Source organism: Empidonax traillii, unplaced genomic scaffold, assembly GCF_003031625.1.
Source record: "Empidonax traillii isolate 1590-97213 ecotype Southwest subspecies unplaced genomic scaffold, ASM303162v1 scaffold256:size688067, whole genome shotgun sequence".
Taxonomy (NCBI): domain Eukaryota; kingdom Metazoa; phylum Chordata; class Aves; order Passeriformes; family Tyrannidae; genus Empidonax; species Empidonax traillii.
The window spans coordinates 191,836-209,390 of record NW_020955449.1 but is presented as its reverse complement, the minus strand read 5'-3'; the positions used below and the strand labels follow the sequence as shown (position 1 = coordinate 209,390).

Below are 17,555 nucleotides of genomic sequence, written 5' to 3'. Positions count from 1 at the left end.
ATGTTGATTTCCAGCTGACATGTGGGAATCATGATCAGAATTCACAATGAATCCTGAAATGAAAGCTACCAGCTAATTCTTCCCTTCTGCTCTAGCAAAGGCCCTGTGGACAATGGGCAGATGTGGAACAAGAGCTGATAAGTGCTTGCAGTCCCCTTTAAGCACCTCCATCTTTCTGTTCTGTCCTTACCCTGCTGCTCTGCCTATATTCCTATCATCCTTGCCTAGGAACATAAACACTGGATATGCTCCTAGGGCTGGTTTGTTACCACTGTAGATCACTGCAGCTCTGCTGCTTTCCTGCTATGAGACGTTGCAAGCCTTCCTAATGCTTGGCTATAGAAGTGCTGCCCTTAAACATAGGAGTTAGTAGCTGTTCTAGGAATTGGTTGTTCCCTGGTAAAAGCATGCATCATACAAGTCAGAAAAATCACATCCAGGGTTTGTGGGAAACGTTGGATTTTGTGCCAGATTTGTTTCAAGCAGTGTCCTCAGGCAGCCCTCTTTTGAGTGACACAATGTGTATTTACTTCTTCAGATCAGCCCAAGAAGATGTGCGAAGGGATGGACAGTAGATAAACTGGGGGAAATAACAGAGAGTACTCCTTCATGACCACAGAAGGTTTTGCTTTTTTCAAGGATATATTTATAATAGCAGAATTATCCCTGTACAGCATTTCTTTATCATGAGTCTGTTTTCTACTGGTTTCGAGAGGCTTCAGCTCAAGGTCCCTGACAGCAGGCCCTTTTTCTAGTGTAAGGACTTTAGGCAGCTGCCAAGGTTGGCAGATGCAAATAGCCATCCCTTTGGAGACAGAGTCCTGGACAGCCTGGTTAGCGCTGGGGGAGATCTGTGAGGACACAGCTACTCATGAAGGCAAGGGTTCCCTCTCATCCTCTCAGCAGCAGCCAGGGCAGTGAACCAGAGCAGAACTCACCGAGGCTCTGCTGCCTTCTTTCCATTCCAGTCCTTCCTTCCATAAGCCATCCTCATCTCCTGGGCTGCCTCAAAGTCTGAACACAGTTTTAGGTTGCAAGGACAGTCACTACCTTTTGCAAATGTCTCAAAGTGCTGGCACTCACCAAGAGAGAAGGGGGAGACTCTGCATCCCTGCTGCCTTTGGTCCTCGAAGCAGCATCAGTCCTGTCCACCCTTTGTGAACAGTACAGCATGTGAGACAAAGGCAGAGGCTCAGCAAAGGAGATTTCAGAGCCATTTTATATATATAAATTTTATAACGTCTCACTGCATTGCTTTGTGAGGTTTGAGGACTGCTCTCCAAAGGCAGACAGGAGCTGAAATGTGTATCTGGTACTAAATTATTTAGATGCCTAAAGCCTTTTTTATTTTAAATTTCTTGGGTGGTTTCTAAGGAATTCCTATGCAGATTCATTTATCCTCTAGGCATGAGTAAGTTCAGGTTAAGGTGTGTTAAGGTGTGTTCCATAAATTTCACACCTTAAGTGTTAAGGTGGGTATTTATTGCCATGAATAGGTGAGCCAGGGAAACACAGTACAGTTAAACTGTTGCTGTATTACAAAATCTGTCTTTTTTTGCTATGTGTTGCACTTAGAAACTTTAGAAACACAGAATTGTCTTGACTTTCCAGAGGGTCACAAACCTGTGAAGTATCTTCCTGGTCCTGTAGGCATAATCACTTGGGCAAGACATAAGCATGAGCTGATACTTCAACGGCTGCCATCTGTTGTAACAGCTTATGGGATTTAAAGGATGGCTTTCTACAGCTTGTTTTCAGAAATGAACTCAAACTAAAATCCACAGCTATAGTGCGCTTGGCAAGAGTTCAAAGATAACATGCTGTTCATATACCACTCCATTTTGGATCAACCCTGCATCCAACGCCACAAGACTGTTTGTGTTTCCCGTCTGTGCTCTGAGTGGGGAGTTCTCAGGGTTTCAGCACTTCATGTTCAGTCATACAAAGCCTGTGGCTGATAGGTGTTGTTGGCTGCATTAATTCATCAAGTGGCAACAAAAGGAATGCATTTCCGTGTCTGAAATAGCCACTGCAAGCTGCATAGGGCTGAGAAAGGATATATCGGGCAGGACAGACCCAGGCTGGGGTCTGGAGCACTGAGAAGGACACACAAAGAAACTAAACTAGTGTTGTGACTGCAAAAGCAGAGATTGGGCAACAAACTAACAGCTGTCGTAGGAGCAGAGGATATTTTGTCCAGCCTCTAGTCCAAATCTTTCATCTTGTTGGCTGAACTCTGCTTTCACAGAGTGTTTCGGTGCACATGGACACCAAAGTCTCTGCAGTGGTCCAGTTTTGCTGACTTTTGCTGATGCCTTGCAGTTTTTTACTCTGAAACCTCTAGATCAGCAGTGAATGTCATCCCTATAACCTTCTCAAAGGAAGTTTACCTCCTTTCTAGAAGTATCTGAGGAAGAAATGGCAAGGCTTGTTGGCAGAAACATTTTATTTTGGGCTTATTCTCCCCAGATATTGTTATCTCCAGGGCCAGCTCCAGGACTGGTCCATTGGTAGCAAGACTTGAAGCTGTGACATCTCCATCCTGAAGGAGATCTCTAAAATGGATAGCATAGGATAGAATGGAATAGCATATTTCAGCTGGAAGGGACAGATCTGACGAGTCAGCCCTTTTCAGTTGGAGGACGGCATGTGATGCCCAGCCCTAATGCCAGCAAGGCAGATAGATGTGCCTTGGCCATGTCAGCTCAGGGTGGAAGTGTATCAAGCCCCTGTGAGCAGGGGATGGGAATATTAACATTTTGCACAGTTGCAGTACTTTATAACCATCCCCCTCCCTGCTTTTCCAGGCATGTATGTTAGGATATCTGATGATGCCATGACCATCTGTACTGAAACATTAGGAGATGTTTGGTCACCGCCTGCCCTAGTAGCCATGGCCGTAAGCAGCCCCTCTAACGCTCCAGGCTACAGTCACAGGTCATAGGGTGTCACTGTGGCCAGGAGGGGTGGGGGAAGGGGTTGAACCAAGCGGTCTGGAGCTCCAGCTGCCTTGGGGAGTCAGGGTTGTCAGCCTGAGGAGGGAAGATTTCCTCAGCCTCCTTCTCCCCTCTGCCCTGTTCTGGTTCCTCTCAGTCCTGCTCCTTCTACCCAGGCAGCTCTGGAAACATGTGTCCAGCCAGATCAGACTGGGAACTGTGGGGTAAGCGATGGGGTAGAAATGGGGATGTCAGGTAGACATCCTCTGTAAAGACACTGCCAGTCTTGATCAGAGGAGGATGGTGCATGCCATTGCCCCGAGGTATCGGAAGCCATCTCTGCTCCATTTACAGGACTCAAGCGCCTGAGTTCCCCGGGGTGGCTGTCCGCTTACCACCAGTGCTCCAGTTTTGGACTCAGTTTATAACCAGATGTTAGGCCGAATTTCTGTTGTAAAGGTAAAAACTACTGGCACCGAAGCGCCTTGGGCCGCGACCTCGCTGTGGGCTTTGTGCAGGCAGAGCGAGCGCCTCTCTCACAGCAGTGGGGGCAGAGTTCAGGGTCACCAGCCCAAGCTGCTCCCATGGAGGGTGTCCCCGCTTAGCCCTCTGCAACCTGCTTTCCTCCCCTCACTGCCCACCTCCACACCTGCCTTGTGTGCTCGCTATGCCAGCCTGGCTTGCCCTGCTCCATCTCCTGCTTCACCCAGCTGTCAACTGGCTGCCTCCAGCTTAGGTGGTGAGCTCTTTCAGCAGTGCTAGGACCTCTAGGGACAGAAAACAGGGAGAGTGGGCACAGCATCACTGTATGCCAGGGGAAAACCTCCCATTCCCTCCCCGGCACGAGTTAGAGCTGCTTCTTTCCATGGAAAGGGCCTGCTGACAAAGGACAGAGCTTCTCCTCAGCCCATGGAGAGCAAGAGGTTAGACCTGTCTGGGGAAAGGTACCAGCCCCACAAGCATGTGGGGGAGGAGGACTTGCTCAAAACTAGCCAAATTCTTGATTTCTCAGCTGCTTTGGAGACTAATAATCTGGCTGCTGTTGTTGCAAACCTTCTTGGCATGTTTCAGGCTGTCCTCTTCTTCTATAGCATGACAGGCTGCAAACCACCAGGAAGCCTGAAAAAACTTAAAGCCTAAACCAGGCACATTCATTGCCCAATACAAACACCTCTTACTCTGTACTGAGGCTGCAGCAGGGCCCAAACCTCCCCCCATGTTTCCCAGCCATGACAGGAGGAGGAGAAAGAGGACAGCACCTTACAGGATGGGTTACACTCTGAGCCACAGGTGACCCTCGGGGACACAACCACCTGCACGTGGGAGGAGGGACTGAACCCACCGTGTTTGTGGTTGCTCTAGTTGCAGGCATTAGCCTCTGAGTTGAAGGCGGGTTTCACAGAAGCAATGCAGGAACTGTCACGAATCCAGCATGGCGAGTATGCCCTGGAAGAGAAGGTCAAGAGCTGCCGCTGTGCCATGGAAGAGAAAGTGGCTGAGATGAAGAATTCCCTCAACACGTTCAAGGTAGGAGTGTGACCCGCGGACAGGCCGCACATGTGTCACATTAGCTTGTGTGGCACAGGGAAGCATTCCTCTGCCTCCATCAATATTTCCTGCTTGCAAAGAAAATGAGCAGGCAATTGTTTTGGATTTAGACCCAAAGCCAAAGCTTTGGGTCTCCCCTGACAGCTCCAACCTAAAAGTAGCCCATACTCTGGCCTGTTTAGCCTTCTTCATTGACTGTGAGGCAGTGCTGTGAGTTACCTGGGCATGAGCAACCCTTGCTCTGGGCTGCACATGCAATGGCCATATGGCCTGTCCACAGGCTGCCCCGCACCTCTCCCTGGGGCAGGTCTGCATTTCCTGCAGGAACCAATGCCATGGGGAGCAGTGAATCAACACAAAACCCTAAAGCCTTTTGAAGCTGCATTCCCACATGGCTGGGAGGAAGCGCTGCCTAGTTTGATCTGGCCCAAGAGGATAAAGACAAAGGACTGGAGAGAGAGCCTAGCAAGAAGGCTTGATGTACACTTTAAACCAGCCAGCATCTCCATGCAGAGACTGGATGATTGCGTGTGAGGAGGCAGGCAGAGGAACTCTTATTGTTTTTACTGCAAATTTTCCCCATGGGGTTTTGCTGAGTCAGTAATACATCGTGAAGTTAAAGAGGGCTGCTTACTGGAAAAGTCCATTACTGACCCTGTGACAGGGAGACAGATGGCACCAGGCAAAAGGAGCCCTTGGTGCCAGGTGAGAAAGGGAGACAAGAAGAAGCGTAAGGACTCATGGGAGAGGTCTCAGAGCAACCAGAGGCAGGGCTATCCAGGACAGAGGGGAAAAGGGGATTTAAGATCCAGATACAAGGAGTTATGCAAGAAACAGGAGGGGCAAAGGCTGCTCTCCCTCTGCCTCATGCTCATGTTGACTTTTCAAAAGCCACCTTCGTACTTGGGGAAAATACTTTGGTTTGCAAGAAACTCTTGAGTCTCTCTCCTCCATCCTACTGCTCACACTCATGAAACCTGCAGGAACTTCATACATCAGAGCTCTACATCTAAGTAAAGCTTGGTTGAAACTGCTTGAGGGAGGACGTGCTGACAGGGAGGTTACAAAGGGCCTCATTTCCTTAGGAAACCAGGTTAAAAATGCAGATCCAAGGCCTGACTGCCAAAAGCTTATATATATGAGTGCTCACACTGGGATCTGAACCAACTGCAACATGTGAATACCCATGCTGGCAAACTGCAGAGGGAAGTGTCCTACCTAAGGTCCACCTCCAAATGCCAGTAAAAGGCAGGAGTCCTCCCAGTGCTTTCAGCTGGTGGTGGATGAAGCCCTAAGTGTCCATCTCCCACCAGTGCCTTAATCATGTGACATCACGCTGGCTTGGGTGAGCTGCCTGTAGAATTAAGGATTGCCATGCTGTGCATGGCATGTGTGACACACACTGGACTTCCAAAGGAAGGGCGTCTAATCACACAGCCACTCTCCCAGCACCTTGAAGCATCCTTAGTGCACACCAGCCAGCAATCAAAGCTGTGCTACATAAGGCTGATGGGCACCCTGGGAATGCTGTGTTTTTGCCTGTTTCTCAGGAGGAGCTCAGCGATGCCAAGTCAATGATTGAAGAAATCAGTGCCAAGCAGGAGGAAATGCAACAGAAAATTGAGCAGCTGCAGCAAGAAAAGCGGCGGGAATCACGGAAAATGAAAGCTAAGTAAGAGCCCAAAGTCCAGGGTTCTGAACATGCTAATTACCATTTTGTTAATTTCCGTATAGCTTAATTTGTTAATATTTTCCTGGCTGAACATGTGTATCAACCATGATTATGAACAGAAATGCTAGCCTTCAGTTCACCCCAGGCTTTAGACACCTACCCCACGGAGCAAACACAACAGAAAAATGCTATCACCTCACTGGGATTCCAACAACAAAATATCCCTGTCAGGGAAAGCAGGGCCCTGTGAACACACAGACACGCTAAAGGCATCTTTGGGCAGGAATACTGCTGAAAGTCAGAAACCTCCACCATCAGAAGGTATTACTAAGTCACCCCCACCCAGACAATAGCACTGCAGTTTCCCCTTCCGAGCTTGCCGGATTCAGTGGGCTCCTGATGGTGCAGCCGTGATCTTCTTTTCTGTCACCAGCATTTTCTCCTCTGCGCAGAGTCACGCAGAAGCATGTTTGCACACCGCTGGGCCACACTGCTGCTGTGATAGAGCAGATAAGTTGTCCAGCTTGGCCCTAATTAGCCTCCTGAAAACAAAGTTTTGATCATGAGTCTATACAGCTGCCTTGATGCAAACACTTTGCAAATCTAGGCTAGCCCCTTAGCTAATTAAGCTATTTAATTAGATGAAATATGCTCTGCAGAAGAACAGATTTGAAATAACCTTCTCCTATAGCCAGTGGAAGTTATTTCCGGAACATTGTTCATGAACTGCCAATTCCATCAAAGCCAACTCCTTTCCTGGTCTCTGCTAGAGTTGTCCTACTTCTAACTCTGTGCTTGTACTTACACTAATGTTTGCCACAACTGTAGCATAGCACTTTGTAGCATTTATACTTCCTGACTGTCTTGTTCTTTCTTTGTACAGAAGAGCACAGAAGGATGATCATGGATCGCAGACAGTACCAACACCTCTCCAGGGCAGCCCATTTCGATCCATTAACCTCCCAGAACCTGTGCTGATTAATGAAGATTTTACAAGTCTTTTACACAATGTGACTTATGAAAAAGGTAAGAAATAGAATAGGCAAATGCAGTGCCTTTCTCAGGAAAAAAAAAATTCAGAAAAAGATCACTAAGAATTCCTCAGGTGCCAGCAGCACAAAAAGAGAGGTGCTCCCCTCAGCAGCACTGCTGTTGGATCTGTGCACACACCTCAGCGCAGTGTCTCAGGATAGCAGTCTTGGTGCTGGCCTGGATTCAGGAGATGTTGCTTTGTGAACACTCTCAAAAGCTCTTGCTTGCCTCCTCCAAGGAAAGGGATATACAGACTGGATCTTTGTTCCTATAGTGCAAGTGGCACAGAGACAGAATCAAATAGTTTCTATAGCAAAACCATGAAAGACTGAAGGATTTGGCCATACTGACAGGGCTTAGCAGGAGGAAGCCTGCTCTACAGCTGTCTTATTAACTTTACCTTTGTTCTTCAACAGTGTCTGACACCAGGATCATGCCAATGGGAGAAGGAGGTGTGAAAGTCATAGCAGGTCCAGGTACGAAAATATTAAACTGTCAAAAAAGAGCAGGACAATGACTCAGTTAGAGTGCTTGCTTTACTGCACTGAAGAAAGGCTTTCAGGGAACACATTTCACAGGGATGCCACGTACCTCCATTTTCATGCTTGCAGCTGAGATATGAGGACAAACCTGTGTCCCTGAAGTGTCCAATACCCCACAGTCAATGCCAAGGATTGATACTTGGCAGGGAAAGCCTTTCTGCTGTTGATTTCTCAGATTCTAAGTGCCTTTGCAGAAAGCAAGAATTGAGGCTTACTGATGAGAGAAAGAATAATGAGAGCACCATTTTGCCACTTGGCAAGAGACGGTCTTGCAGTGACTACACCCCAGTAGAACTGAATAGAGGAGTTCTCCTGAAAAAATAAAAATTGGTCAGAAGTAAGAGAAGGGTATAGTAAGTGGACACTATGAATCCTGGCCAGCCAAAGGACACATGAGAACAACCATTAGATGTTTGCACTGCGCAGTAGCAGCACTCACTGTTCTGGATGGCTCTTTTGCTTAAATCCACTTTAAAAAGAAGAGATAACAAAAGCTACAAAAAATGGTTCATTGCAACCCAAATTCAAACTATTTGCATTAGAGCAATTCCAACCCAACGTTTCAAATGTACCTGCACTCTTCTCTCCCTTCTCTGTGATCCAGTAACCTCAGACTATCAGTCCTACTGCTGTTGTGTAGCTACACCACACTAACAAAAATGTTAAGAGCTATGACAGTTTAAACACATTGAGAATGGCATTTAAATCCAATTATAATTATTATAACAATATGTTCTACAATACTTGCCAATAAGGGTTATATTATCAAGTCCTGAAGTATAGAGATATATGTCTAATTTTGGACCTTATTTGTCCTGAAAATAAACGCTGGAAGAGCACAAACCTTATTCTGCCAAAGTGCCACCAACTGCACTTCCTTTGTAAATTAACACTACAAGGCCACAGCCCCTGTGAAGCACAAAGAATGCTTCAAACTCTCCTTCTAGTACTTCTACTGGATGAAAACACAGGTTAGCTGCCGGCTGTAGCACAGTCTGTCTACTGACATGCCAAGGTCCATACCCCTGTTTGTCGTTGCAGGAGCAGCCATGGAGACAGATGACAGCCTCAAGCCTTCCTTGGCAACAGAGGGGCAGTCAAAAATGCATCTGCCATCAACAGTATGGAAGCAGCCCAAGGACACCAAGGACTGGGGAGATGAATATATTTCCAAAGAGCAACCAGAGAGAGGGAAAGACATGGGCCAAAGCAGATACAGCTCAGCAGACAACATAATATGTGAACCCTCTTTGGCTGGTAAGGAGTAGAAAACTGGCTAGAGGGCTCAAAGCTGTATCCGTGTCTGATGTGAGCTGGCTGGTAACCAGCATCTATGGAGGGAGATACATAGGCCAGTTTATCCTTCTAAGGGCCTCACACTCCAAGACCTCTGGCCTTTGAATTTGTTGGTCTGTGTGACCGAGAGAATCACTCTGTACCCGGGACAGCCATTCTCCTTTCCAAGATCTAGAGTACTGATGGTATTGTGGCAGTGTAGTTGTTTAAGTGGGTGAAAAATACAACTTCTCATTCTGCGGGAAATTGGAGGGGAAACCCTGATATGAGTTGTTTTGCCTTTGATTGCTTATTTTGTTATTCTTAGAAAAATTTGGTATTCATAGGGGAAAACACATTTGCTTTGGAGCTTTCTTAGCATGACTAATGGCTCTAGTCGTTTCTGGCGCATGCTGGAGCATCAGGCTGGAATTTTACATTTTGGGGAAAGAAGACACACAAAGACAAGGCATTGATATCACTTTTAAAGAGTTTCTCCTTTCACGATTCAACATCACCAGTCTAACATGAAGCTGTCCCTGAGGTCTGTATTTCCTTATTTATAAACTTAACCATTATCTTCTGGAAGCCAAAAGGCAGAACATCGCTTTGGAGCTGCTGGAATCAGAAAGGAAGTATGTCATCAACCTTTCCCTAATCCTGAAGATCAAGGCCACATTGCAAGGGCCAGATGTGAAAAGAAGCACCAAAGAGAGAAGGTATTTGATTTAGTGTGCTTTCTCTCTTTTGGGGAGTTTTGTTCAGTCATATATTCAGTCAAATATTCTTTCTGCATCATCCTCTCACACATTTTTCTTTCATCCACACATATCTTTGAACCCTTAGTTTATTTCTGGTTGAAAATTGGAGACATTGGAAGGTTTTTGCAGTGACTAAAGACTTTCCTACCTTGCATTTTGTCCACCATCTTCATTCTGATTCTGGATGAAAGCAACATGAAATGGCAGAAATGCAGTAGCACATTTTTACCAACTCTGCATCAATGGATTGTCTTGTTAAAGGGCCTGACAAATGAGACAACACACAAAGCTGGGGAGGTCTCAGTGGGATGGCTCAGGTCCCGCTTCATTAGCCACAGCAGCACTATCTTGGGCTTTTTAGTTCTGGTCAACTACTGAATGCACTGGAAAGTCAGTTTAGGAAGCCTTCAAAACACTGTATTAATAACCAGCTGGAAAGGGTACTTGCATGTACATAGCAGCCAAAACAGGACCTCCTGATGCAGCCAGGACTCCCAACAAAAGTAGTTAATAATACCTGTCCTATAGTAGCAATGATATGTGTAGTTAATAATACATGTGCAAGACTGTGCTGACCAAGCATGAATGGTTCTCTTCAGCAGTACAGGCTTGTTAGGGCTGAGTTTTTGCTCTGTGTAACCAGCCTGAAATTGTCTCCCTTCAGTTTTTTTCCCAACTCTCTGCGGTTCCTGGTCCAGCAGCATGTGGATTTACTTCACGCTCTGCAGGAGCGAGTCCTGAGCTGGCCACGACAAGGGATCCTAGGAGACATCTTCCTGAAGTTAACAAATGATGAGGTATGTTAAAGACCTCTCTGGACTCCTCTGTTAGGACGTTGTGTTGATGGCCCACAGATGGGCTAAGACACCTTGCAATAGAGGGGCTGTGCTGTGAGGCTGTGGCTCGGGTAAGGCCTTTCAGCAAGCCTCCTTTGAGCAGAGTCCTGGTGCATGGTACCCCCTTTGCTGTAGTATTTGATTGTTCAGGAAGCCCATGTGCCAGACACGCCTGTGGGCATGCAGCCTCATAGCACAGCTCTATAATCAGTGCACGAGACCTAGGCTCAGTTACAGGAGCCACACATGAGCCTTGACAGCTTGAATGTCTGTATTCCCACTGAGAGTGTGAAAAGGGAGTATTTCTGATACTCCCCTTCCCCAGCACACTTTGCTCGGAGTTACTACAAGCAGGTGGGCAGGCCTCTTACACTGTATGGTTTGTTGCACGTGCTCTCAGGGTGAAGGTCTGCCCTGGTGAGCAGTGGGGCCTCTCCAGTAAGGATGTGTAAAAACTTACCTGATGTTTTATAAATTTTAAGAGTCTTAAATAAGAAAAGCTTCCTGCTGCCCAGCCTCTCTACCCCTCCTCACCTGCTGTAAAGCTTTACATACTGTGCTCAACAGCTGAACTAATTTTTTAAAATGGCCTCTTGTGAGAAGTTCTGAGCCCTGAAAGAGTCACACAATTAGCAGCTCTGCTGCACTGATGACCTTCCAGGAGTGATGGTGGGGAATCAACAGTTTCTCGTTGTGGCTGCCTCTATGACAAAAATCTCTCTTTTAAGTTTTTTGTTCTTTCCTCTTTGTCTTCTGTAAGAATAATTTTCTGGACTACTACGTTGCTTACCTGAGGGACCTGCCAGAATGCATCTCTCTGATCCACGTGGTGATCCTGAAGGAGGTAAACTTCCTGCCTACTTCAAAGACACGTAATGGCAACATGCAAGCCTGGATCTCTTATGCTGTTCAATTCATTTGGGCCTCATAAGAACTTCATTCTGAACAACAGTGTGGGCATTCACTGAAACTTAGCTAATGCCCTTTAAACATACACCCCTGCTTAATTATGCTGAGAGTCCCTCATAGATAACCTTCAACCTAAACAATTTCATCCTAGTATTTCTGGTGGAAGGAGTTGCAACTGTCCCTTCCATAAGCAAGATGAAGATGTGTCTGTCACACACAACTGCCACTTGACTGGTGTGCTCCTGTGAACTCTTAAACTACTTACAGCACAACTACTCACTAAACCACAGAACCATGGGTGGGAAAGGCTCTTAAGTTGCTTAATCTCTTTCAGGTAGAAGAAGAAATCAAGTCTGATCTCTACATTCTGTTCTTCCATATAGTCCAGCGAATCCCTGAATACCTTATTCATCTACAGGTAGGGCCCCAGGATGGCAACTGTCTTGTTGAACTCTTATCACAACAGGTGACTTTTAATTCAGAGCTGGTATTTGAGCCTGTACAGGTACAGGGATTCTGGCAAACCCAGTGGGCTCTTTGGAAAAAAAAAAAAAAAAAAAAGAAAAAAAAAAGTTGAAAGGGAAAGGCAGCTAGAAATAGCTTAATTTTCATAATTTTCACCTGAAGCTTGCTTATTTTTGCCAGTTTCTCCATTTGACCTGACACAACAACCTTTTGTCCCCTGCGAAGGCAAAAAGTCTGCTGCCTGCTGCTCTGGGAGAATGGGAGGACAGAGATGGGACACATCTCCTGTGAGCTCCAACCTAACAGCTGTGGTCTTTGTGGAGTGCTCCACATGCCCGTTAGCTGAGAGACTGAGAGGGCTCCTAGAGCCCAACAATCTTTCCTACAGAGGGATGGATGGCTGATAAAAAGAGTTCTGGTTCACAGAATTGTATTGAAACATTTCAGGCAAGGCAAATGACACAGAAAGCAAGCCCCATAAAGCAAAGACACTGGTTTATTTATCCAAAGCTAAGCTCAACCAGTGCATCACCCACACATTCCATGTGGTTACTTGTGCATTTGCACTGGAGTAGTAGGAGGCAGGCCCCCTCCAAGTCCCTCAGAAACTGATGCTGCCTAGAAAAGCTCCCAAAGAGCAGTGCCATGTGCACTCCAGAGCACTAATCCATGGTTCCAGTAGCACCCTCTACCCAGAAAAGGTTAGGACACCCTCCAAACAGCCTGCTCTCCTCTGTGCCTCAGAATGTCCTGAAGTTCACGGAGCAAGAGCATCCTGACTATTACCTGCTGCTGGTGTGTGTGCAGCGCCTCCGGGTTTTCATCTCACACTATAGTCTCCTCTTCCAATGCAATGAAGACCTGCTGATACAGAAGAGGAAAAAGCTGAAGAAGTAAGCACAACATCATCTTATACTCCCTATCACAGGGAAGGGAGGTGCGGGGGAATCCAGGCAGCAGGGGGTTTAGGCCCAGGCAAGATCAACAGGCACACTGCTCTGTTGAAATAAAACAAATCCTTTGTATAGGAGTGCTGGAGAAGGACTGCTGTTGGCCTTTGGCCTCCAAACTGATTTGGGGTGGGCCCTTTTGTCTAACTCTGAGAGAGAAAAGAAAATCACTTTTAAATCCTTCTAAACGCAGCAGCCATGTGTTTCATGGGATCAGCTGATTCCTTAAGCTGATGTCAAAGTCACTCCCCAGTGGAAAAACACACAGGGATTTAGCTGCTTTGGCAGTTTGAGGCCCTGGTGAAGGTGAATGTTTTCCTCATGGGCTAAGACTCCAAAAGAATAGGGTTATCTTATTTTACCGGGGGAAGAGGTGGGAGAAACAAAAGCTTCCCATAACCTGTTTGAGATGAACTATGATGTATGATCTATGAATGTAGATTCTCAAGTTGCAATTTAGAACAATTCTTTGTAATCAAGACTTTTTACTCAAAGTCTTTGCTCCTTGTGATGATTTACCTGGGGAGTAGGACAAGATCAAACTTCAAGGGAAGCTTCCAAATATGGAGGGTGGTAAAGGGCTGGAGCAGACTGATGGGGAGGGACTGCTATCAGAAGAGGCATTAAGAACAGGACAGAAAGACTGGAACAGACTAGGTGGAACAAGTTTTCCTTGGGGTGGGAAGAGGTGAACAGGAATATTAAGGTCCCTCCCAGTCCTGTTTTCTGTGATTCTACATGCTCGTGCTCATTCCCTGCCTTATTTCTTAGCCCGACGATGGATTTCTCCTCCCTCAGGTCATCCCTGGTGAAGCTGTACAAAGGTCTCACCTCCCAGTGTACAAGCCAGGAGGTTTCTCCAACACCCAGTGCAGCGTCAATGCGGGACAGTGGGATTCACACTGAAGAGACAATACAGTCATTCCCACCAGCACCTTCCTCTGGCACAACAACCCCGTAAGCCTGTTGTTCTAGTAGGTGACTTTCAAAGTAGGCTGAAAACTCTCCTCACTCATACCGTGCAGTGACACCAGGCAGTTACAGGCTGCTGTTTTCAAAACAACTCCCTGCATACAGACAGAGGGATGAAAGGCTGGCTCCTTCCTGCTATCCCCTACCATGAGGCTTACAAGCAGGAAATATTTCAGAGCTCTACCCAAGGCTGTCAACACTTTTCCTAGCTGCCTTAAGAGCTAGCTGCCAAACAGGGAGGATATGAATTTGTGTAGGCCTGAGAGTGGTGTGCATATTAACACCATGCACTATTTATTGTCAGCATTACAAGAGCTAGGAAACATGATGAAGGTCTCAGAGTAAGGAAAAACAAACTTTTCCACACAGCACATAATTGAATGATGGGACTCACTATCACAAGATACAAGCATAATATGGGTTCAAAAAGACATCAGACTATTTCAAGACAGACACAGCTACTGGTAGGACCTGGCAATCTTCATAGAATCACAAAATATTCTGAGTTGGAAGGGACCCACACGGATCCTCGAGTCCAACTCCTGGCCCTGCACTAGACAGCCCCAAGAGTCACACCATGTGCCTGAGAGCATTGTTCAAATGCTTCTTGAACTCAGACAGGCTTGGTGCTGTGACCACCTCCCTGGGTACAGTGCCCAACCACACTCCGGGTGAAAAACCTTTTCCCAATATCCAACCCAAACCTCCCCTGACACAACTTCGGGCCATTCCTTCAGGTCCTGTCACTGGTCACCAGAGAAGAGATTGGTGCTTGCCCCTCTACTTCCCCTCATGAGGAAGCTGCAGACTGCAAAGGGGTCTCCCCTAAGTCTCCTCCAGGCTGACAGACCAAGTGACCTTAACTGCTCCTCGTACAGCTTCCTCTTTGGCCATTTCCAGCTTATTGATAGGTGCCAACTGAGATGAAGACTAGAGAAACACATTAGACGTGCCTTTTTTCTTATGCCAACAATTTGTGGCTGTTGTGCTTCCTTATGTCATTTGATAATAACAAGAAGAATTTGGTGTCATCATTCCAAGTCCTCCTGAAGCAGTAGTGTTATTAGATCAGTCCTTATTCTCCTTCTCACCAGACTGCCCAAGCCAATCTCCCTCCTCTCACAGACATCATGCTCCAGGCCCACATCTTGGTAGCCTCACCTGGCACTGCCCTCACATTCATCCAGAACAGAGGACTCAACTTGGGGTCAGGTGGGGCCTCAGCAGTACTGAACAGAAGTGGGGAAAGTAACTCCCCAGGCACATCTGGCCATGCAGGTATGGCCATATAACTCAGGCTGGGTTTGCCTTGCCTGACATGAGAGCATTGCTGTCAGTTCATCTTTACCCTGGCACTGGGTTCATACCAGGGCTGCTGCGCAACCCAAATCTCCCAGCCTGGTTTGATGCATGGGGTTATCTTGCCCCAGGTGCAGAGCTCTGCATGTTTTGAATATCACAAGGTTCCCCTCTCCGTTCATTATGACCCCAGGAGATGGCCATAAGACTTTCCTAACTATTGTTCTTTAAGGGCCATGGAGGTCACACCCTGCACCTAATATCTCATCCAATAGAGCACTCTGCTGATGTACCTGGAACACAAGGAGGGTAGCAGACCTCCAAGTACTCCTGACACACTTCTGGGTACAGAGTCACCCTACCCAGGAGAGAAATCCTGTCCACCTGAAAAGACAACCAGACCACAGGAAAGTAAGGCACAACCCCCACATTACAGAAAGAGCCGGAAAATAAAATCCAAAATGCAGATGAACAGGAGAGAGATGGAGCAGTTGGCTTCTCATCTCAGTTTCTATTCATTTCATGCTGTAGAGTACAAAAGTCAGCCAAAGTTACTGGATAAACAGTTCTGTCTCTGCAAGTTTGCTCCTCCTAACCAGCCAGGCAATTTCTGTAAGTGACAGCTCTATTCTCCAAGACAGGAAAATACCTTTGGGCCATAAATCAACACAACAGGGCTGGGGGAGTGTAGTGGGGGCGGAGAGGGCTTGTCGTGCTGTCTTTGTCATCCTTTAGTATTCCACTTCCGTTTGTTTTTTTTTGTTTTGTTTCTTATTTTTAAGGCATTTGATGCCCCAGATGAAGAAACCCCAGCCAACCGTGATTGAGAACATCCAGGCTGTAAAGCCCCCTGACTGGGAGATGGAAAGTAGAAAACATGAGAGACCAGAGAACATCCTTGCATCCTCTCAGCTGACAGAGCAGGAACTCAAGGCTTTGACAGCCCCCTTACAATCCATCCCTGAAATGGAGTATGAAGCACCACCGGCTGATGCGGTGGGAAACACTGAGAGAGCCATCAGGACCTCTGTGGAGCTGCTGCAGGACGCGAGGAACTTTGCACCAAGCTACGAAGAGTTTGACTACCCTGGGGAGGTTTTCACCATGCCAGGCCCCTATGAAGAAGACACCTTTCAAAACCTCGCTCTCTTTGAGAATTGCTCTCCAGCCTCTTCCGAGTCCAGCTTAGATATTTGCTTCCTTAGGCCTGTTAACTTCACCTCAGAACCAGAGAGGACAGACCATGCCTTACAGCCATTGCCTAAGAGCTGCACTCCCGTGAGCAGCAGTACTTACAAGCGTGAGATGTTCCACAGCAAAGGCAAGCAGCTGAGCAGGTCTCTGAAGGAGCTGCCGAGGAGCGCTGAGGGTGTGAGCACCAGACTCTACAGCACACGGAGCAGCAGCGGAAGCCGTCTGCAGCAGAAGCAGGAGAGGAATGTTCAGCCTCACATGATCTCAGCTTCATCTCGAAGCTCCCAAAGGAGCTACTTCCCCCCACAGAGAGGAGCGGGTGAAAAGCCGAGCTTTTTGGAAGTAAGGAGGCTAAAATAGGAGGAGGAAAAAAAATGGCACATGGTGGTGCAGCAGCAGCAGCAGCAGCAGCAGGAGAAAGATCTGAGATACAGTTAGACTAGAACACGCCAAAATAGCTTTCAAGTCCACACATTCAAAGTCCTCACCTGCATGTACATGCCCAAGGGAGGGACAAGACAGCTCCTTTTCAAACAAGTCTTCCCCGGGGACAAGCAGGGGTTAAAGGTGCACAGCTGGCTGAGTGACAGCTACAACATCTTTGAGACCAGGTAGCCTCCTGTGTGTCTCCACCTGTCAGTGAGCTTCGCCCCCCACAAGTGAATGTTCTGATCAGGTCACAAAGTACGCACAAAACTTTTCGATATCAATGCTATGGGTGGCACCCAGTAAAACAGGTGCCTTTCCACCTGCTGTGAGGAGTGCTGGGTAAGTGCTGGGTAAGTCATGCCGGTGTAAACCAGCATGGTTTACCAGCATGACTTGGCCAAACTCAACCCATTTAACACCAGCAAGGATCTGGTCCACAGGTTTTGTTTCACCTGCATTTGTTGCATGGATTGTAGACCCATGCCAAGGTCTGTGTGAGAACAGTCGGAACGCAGCAACTGTGTCCTTCAGATGGAACATGGCAAGCAGCACTCTAACCATTCAGGAACACCAGGTCTTGCAGGAACAGCGTTTCTGCAGTCTGCAGTGACAGTCCAAAGTCAGCTTTGAGCTGTTACTCTCAAGGAAGTGTAACAGCTTTCGCCTTTCACTTCCTGGGGAGAGGCCAAGGGTGCACAGCTAGTTCTGTCACTGTCGTGTGGAGAAACACCCTCT

The 17,555-nt window shown here is 47.1% G+C and overlaps 1 protein-coding gene and 1 long non-coding RNA gene across 6 annotated transcripts in view; one reads left to right on the top strand and one right to left on the bottom strand.

The window, feature by feature from the left end:
• Positions 1-17,555, top strand: part of ARHGEF33 (Rho guanine nucleotide exchange factor 33) — a 32,364-nt gene that overhangs the window by 10,827 nt on the left and 3,982 nt on the right. For 2 of the 5 annotated variants that reach the window (XM_027889245.1, XM_027889246.1), the window contains exons 3-15: positions 3,291-3,395; positions 4,299-4,463; positions 6,035-6,156; positions 7,040-7,182; positions 7,605-7,664; positions 8,772-8,987; positions 9,595-9,724; positions 10,431-10,563; positions 11,363-11,446; positions 11,846-11,929; positions 12,721-12,869; positions 13,725-13,883; positions 15,980-16,733. In XM_027889245.1, coding sequence (XP_027745046.1) covers positions 3,369-3,395; positions 4,299-4,463; positions 6,035-6,156; positions 7,040-7,182; positions 7,605-7,664; positions 8,772-8,987; positions 9,595-9,724; positions 10,431-10,563; positions 11,363-11,446; positions 11,846-11,929; positions 12,721-12,869; positions 13,725-13,883; positions 15,980-16,733 — 2,226 coding nt within the window. In that variant the 5' untranslated portion in view covers positions 3,291-3,368. Of the gene's footprint in view, positions 1-2,807; positions 2,867-3,290; positions 3,396-4,298; positions 4,464-6,034; positions 6,157-7,039; positions 7,183-7,604; positions 7,665-8,771; positions 8,988-9,594; positions 9,725-10,430; positions 10,564-11,362; positions 11,447-11,845; positions 11,930-12,720; positions 12,870-13,724; positions 13,884-15,979; positions 16,734-17,555 lie in introns of all 5 variants that reach the window. The other 3 variants (XM_027889247.1, XM_027889242.1, XM_027889243.1) reach the window with 2 other exon arrangements.
• On the bottom strand, positions 6,970-16,578 carry LOC114060070. Its single transcript, XR_003571814.1, has 6 exons — positions 16,494-16,578; positions 15,491-15,581; positions 12,763-12,837; positions 7,780-7,916; positions 7,589-7,680; positions 6,970-7,125 (listed from the first exon to the last, which is right to left on the bottom strand). It is a non-coding gene; the product is annotated as an uncharacterized LOC114060070 (long non-coding RNA).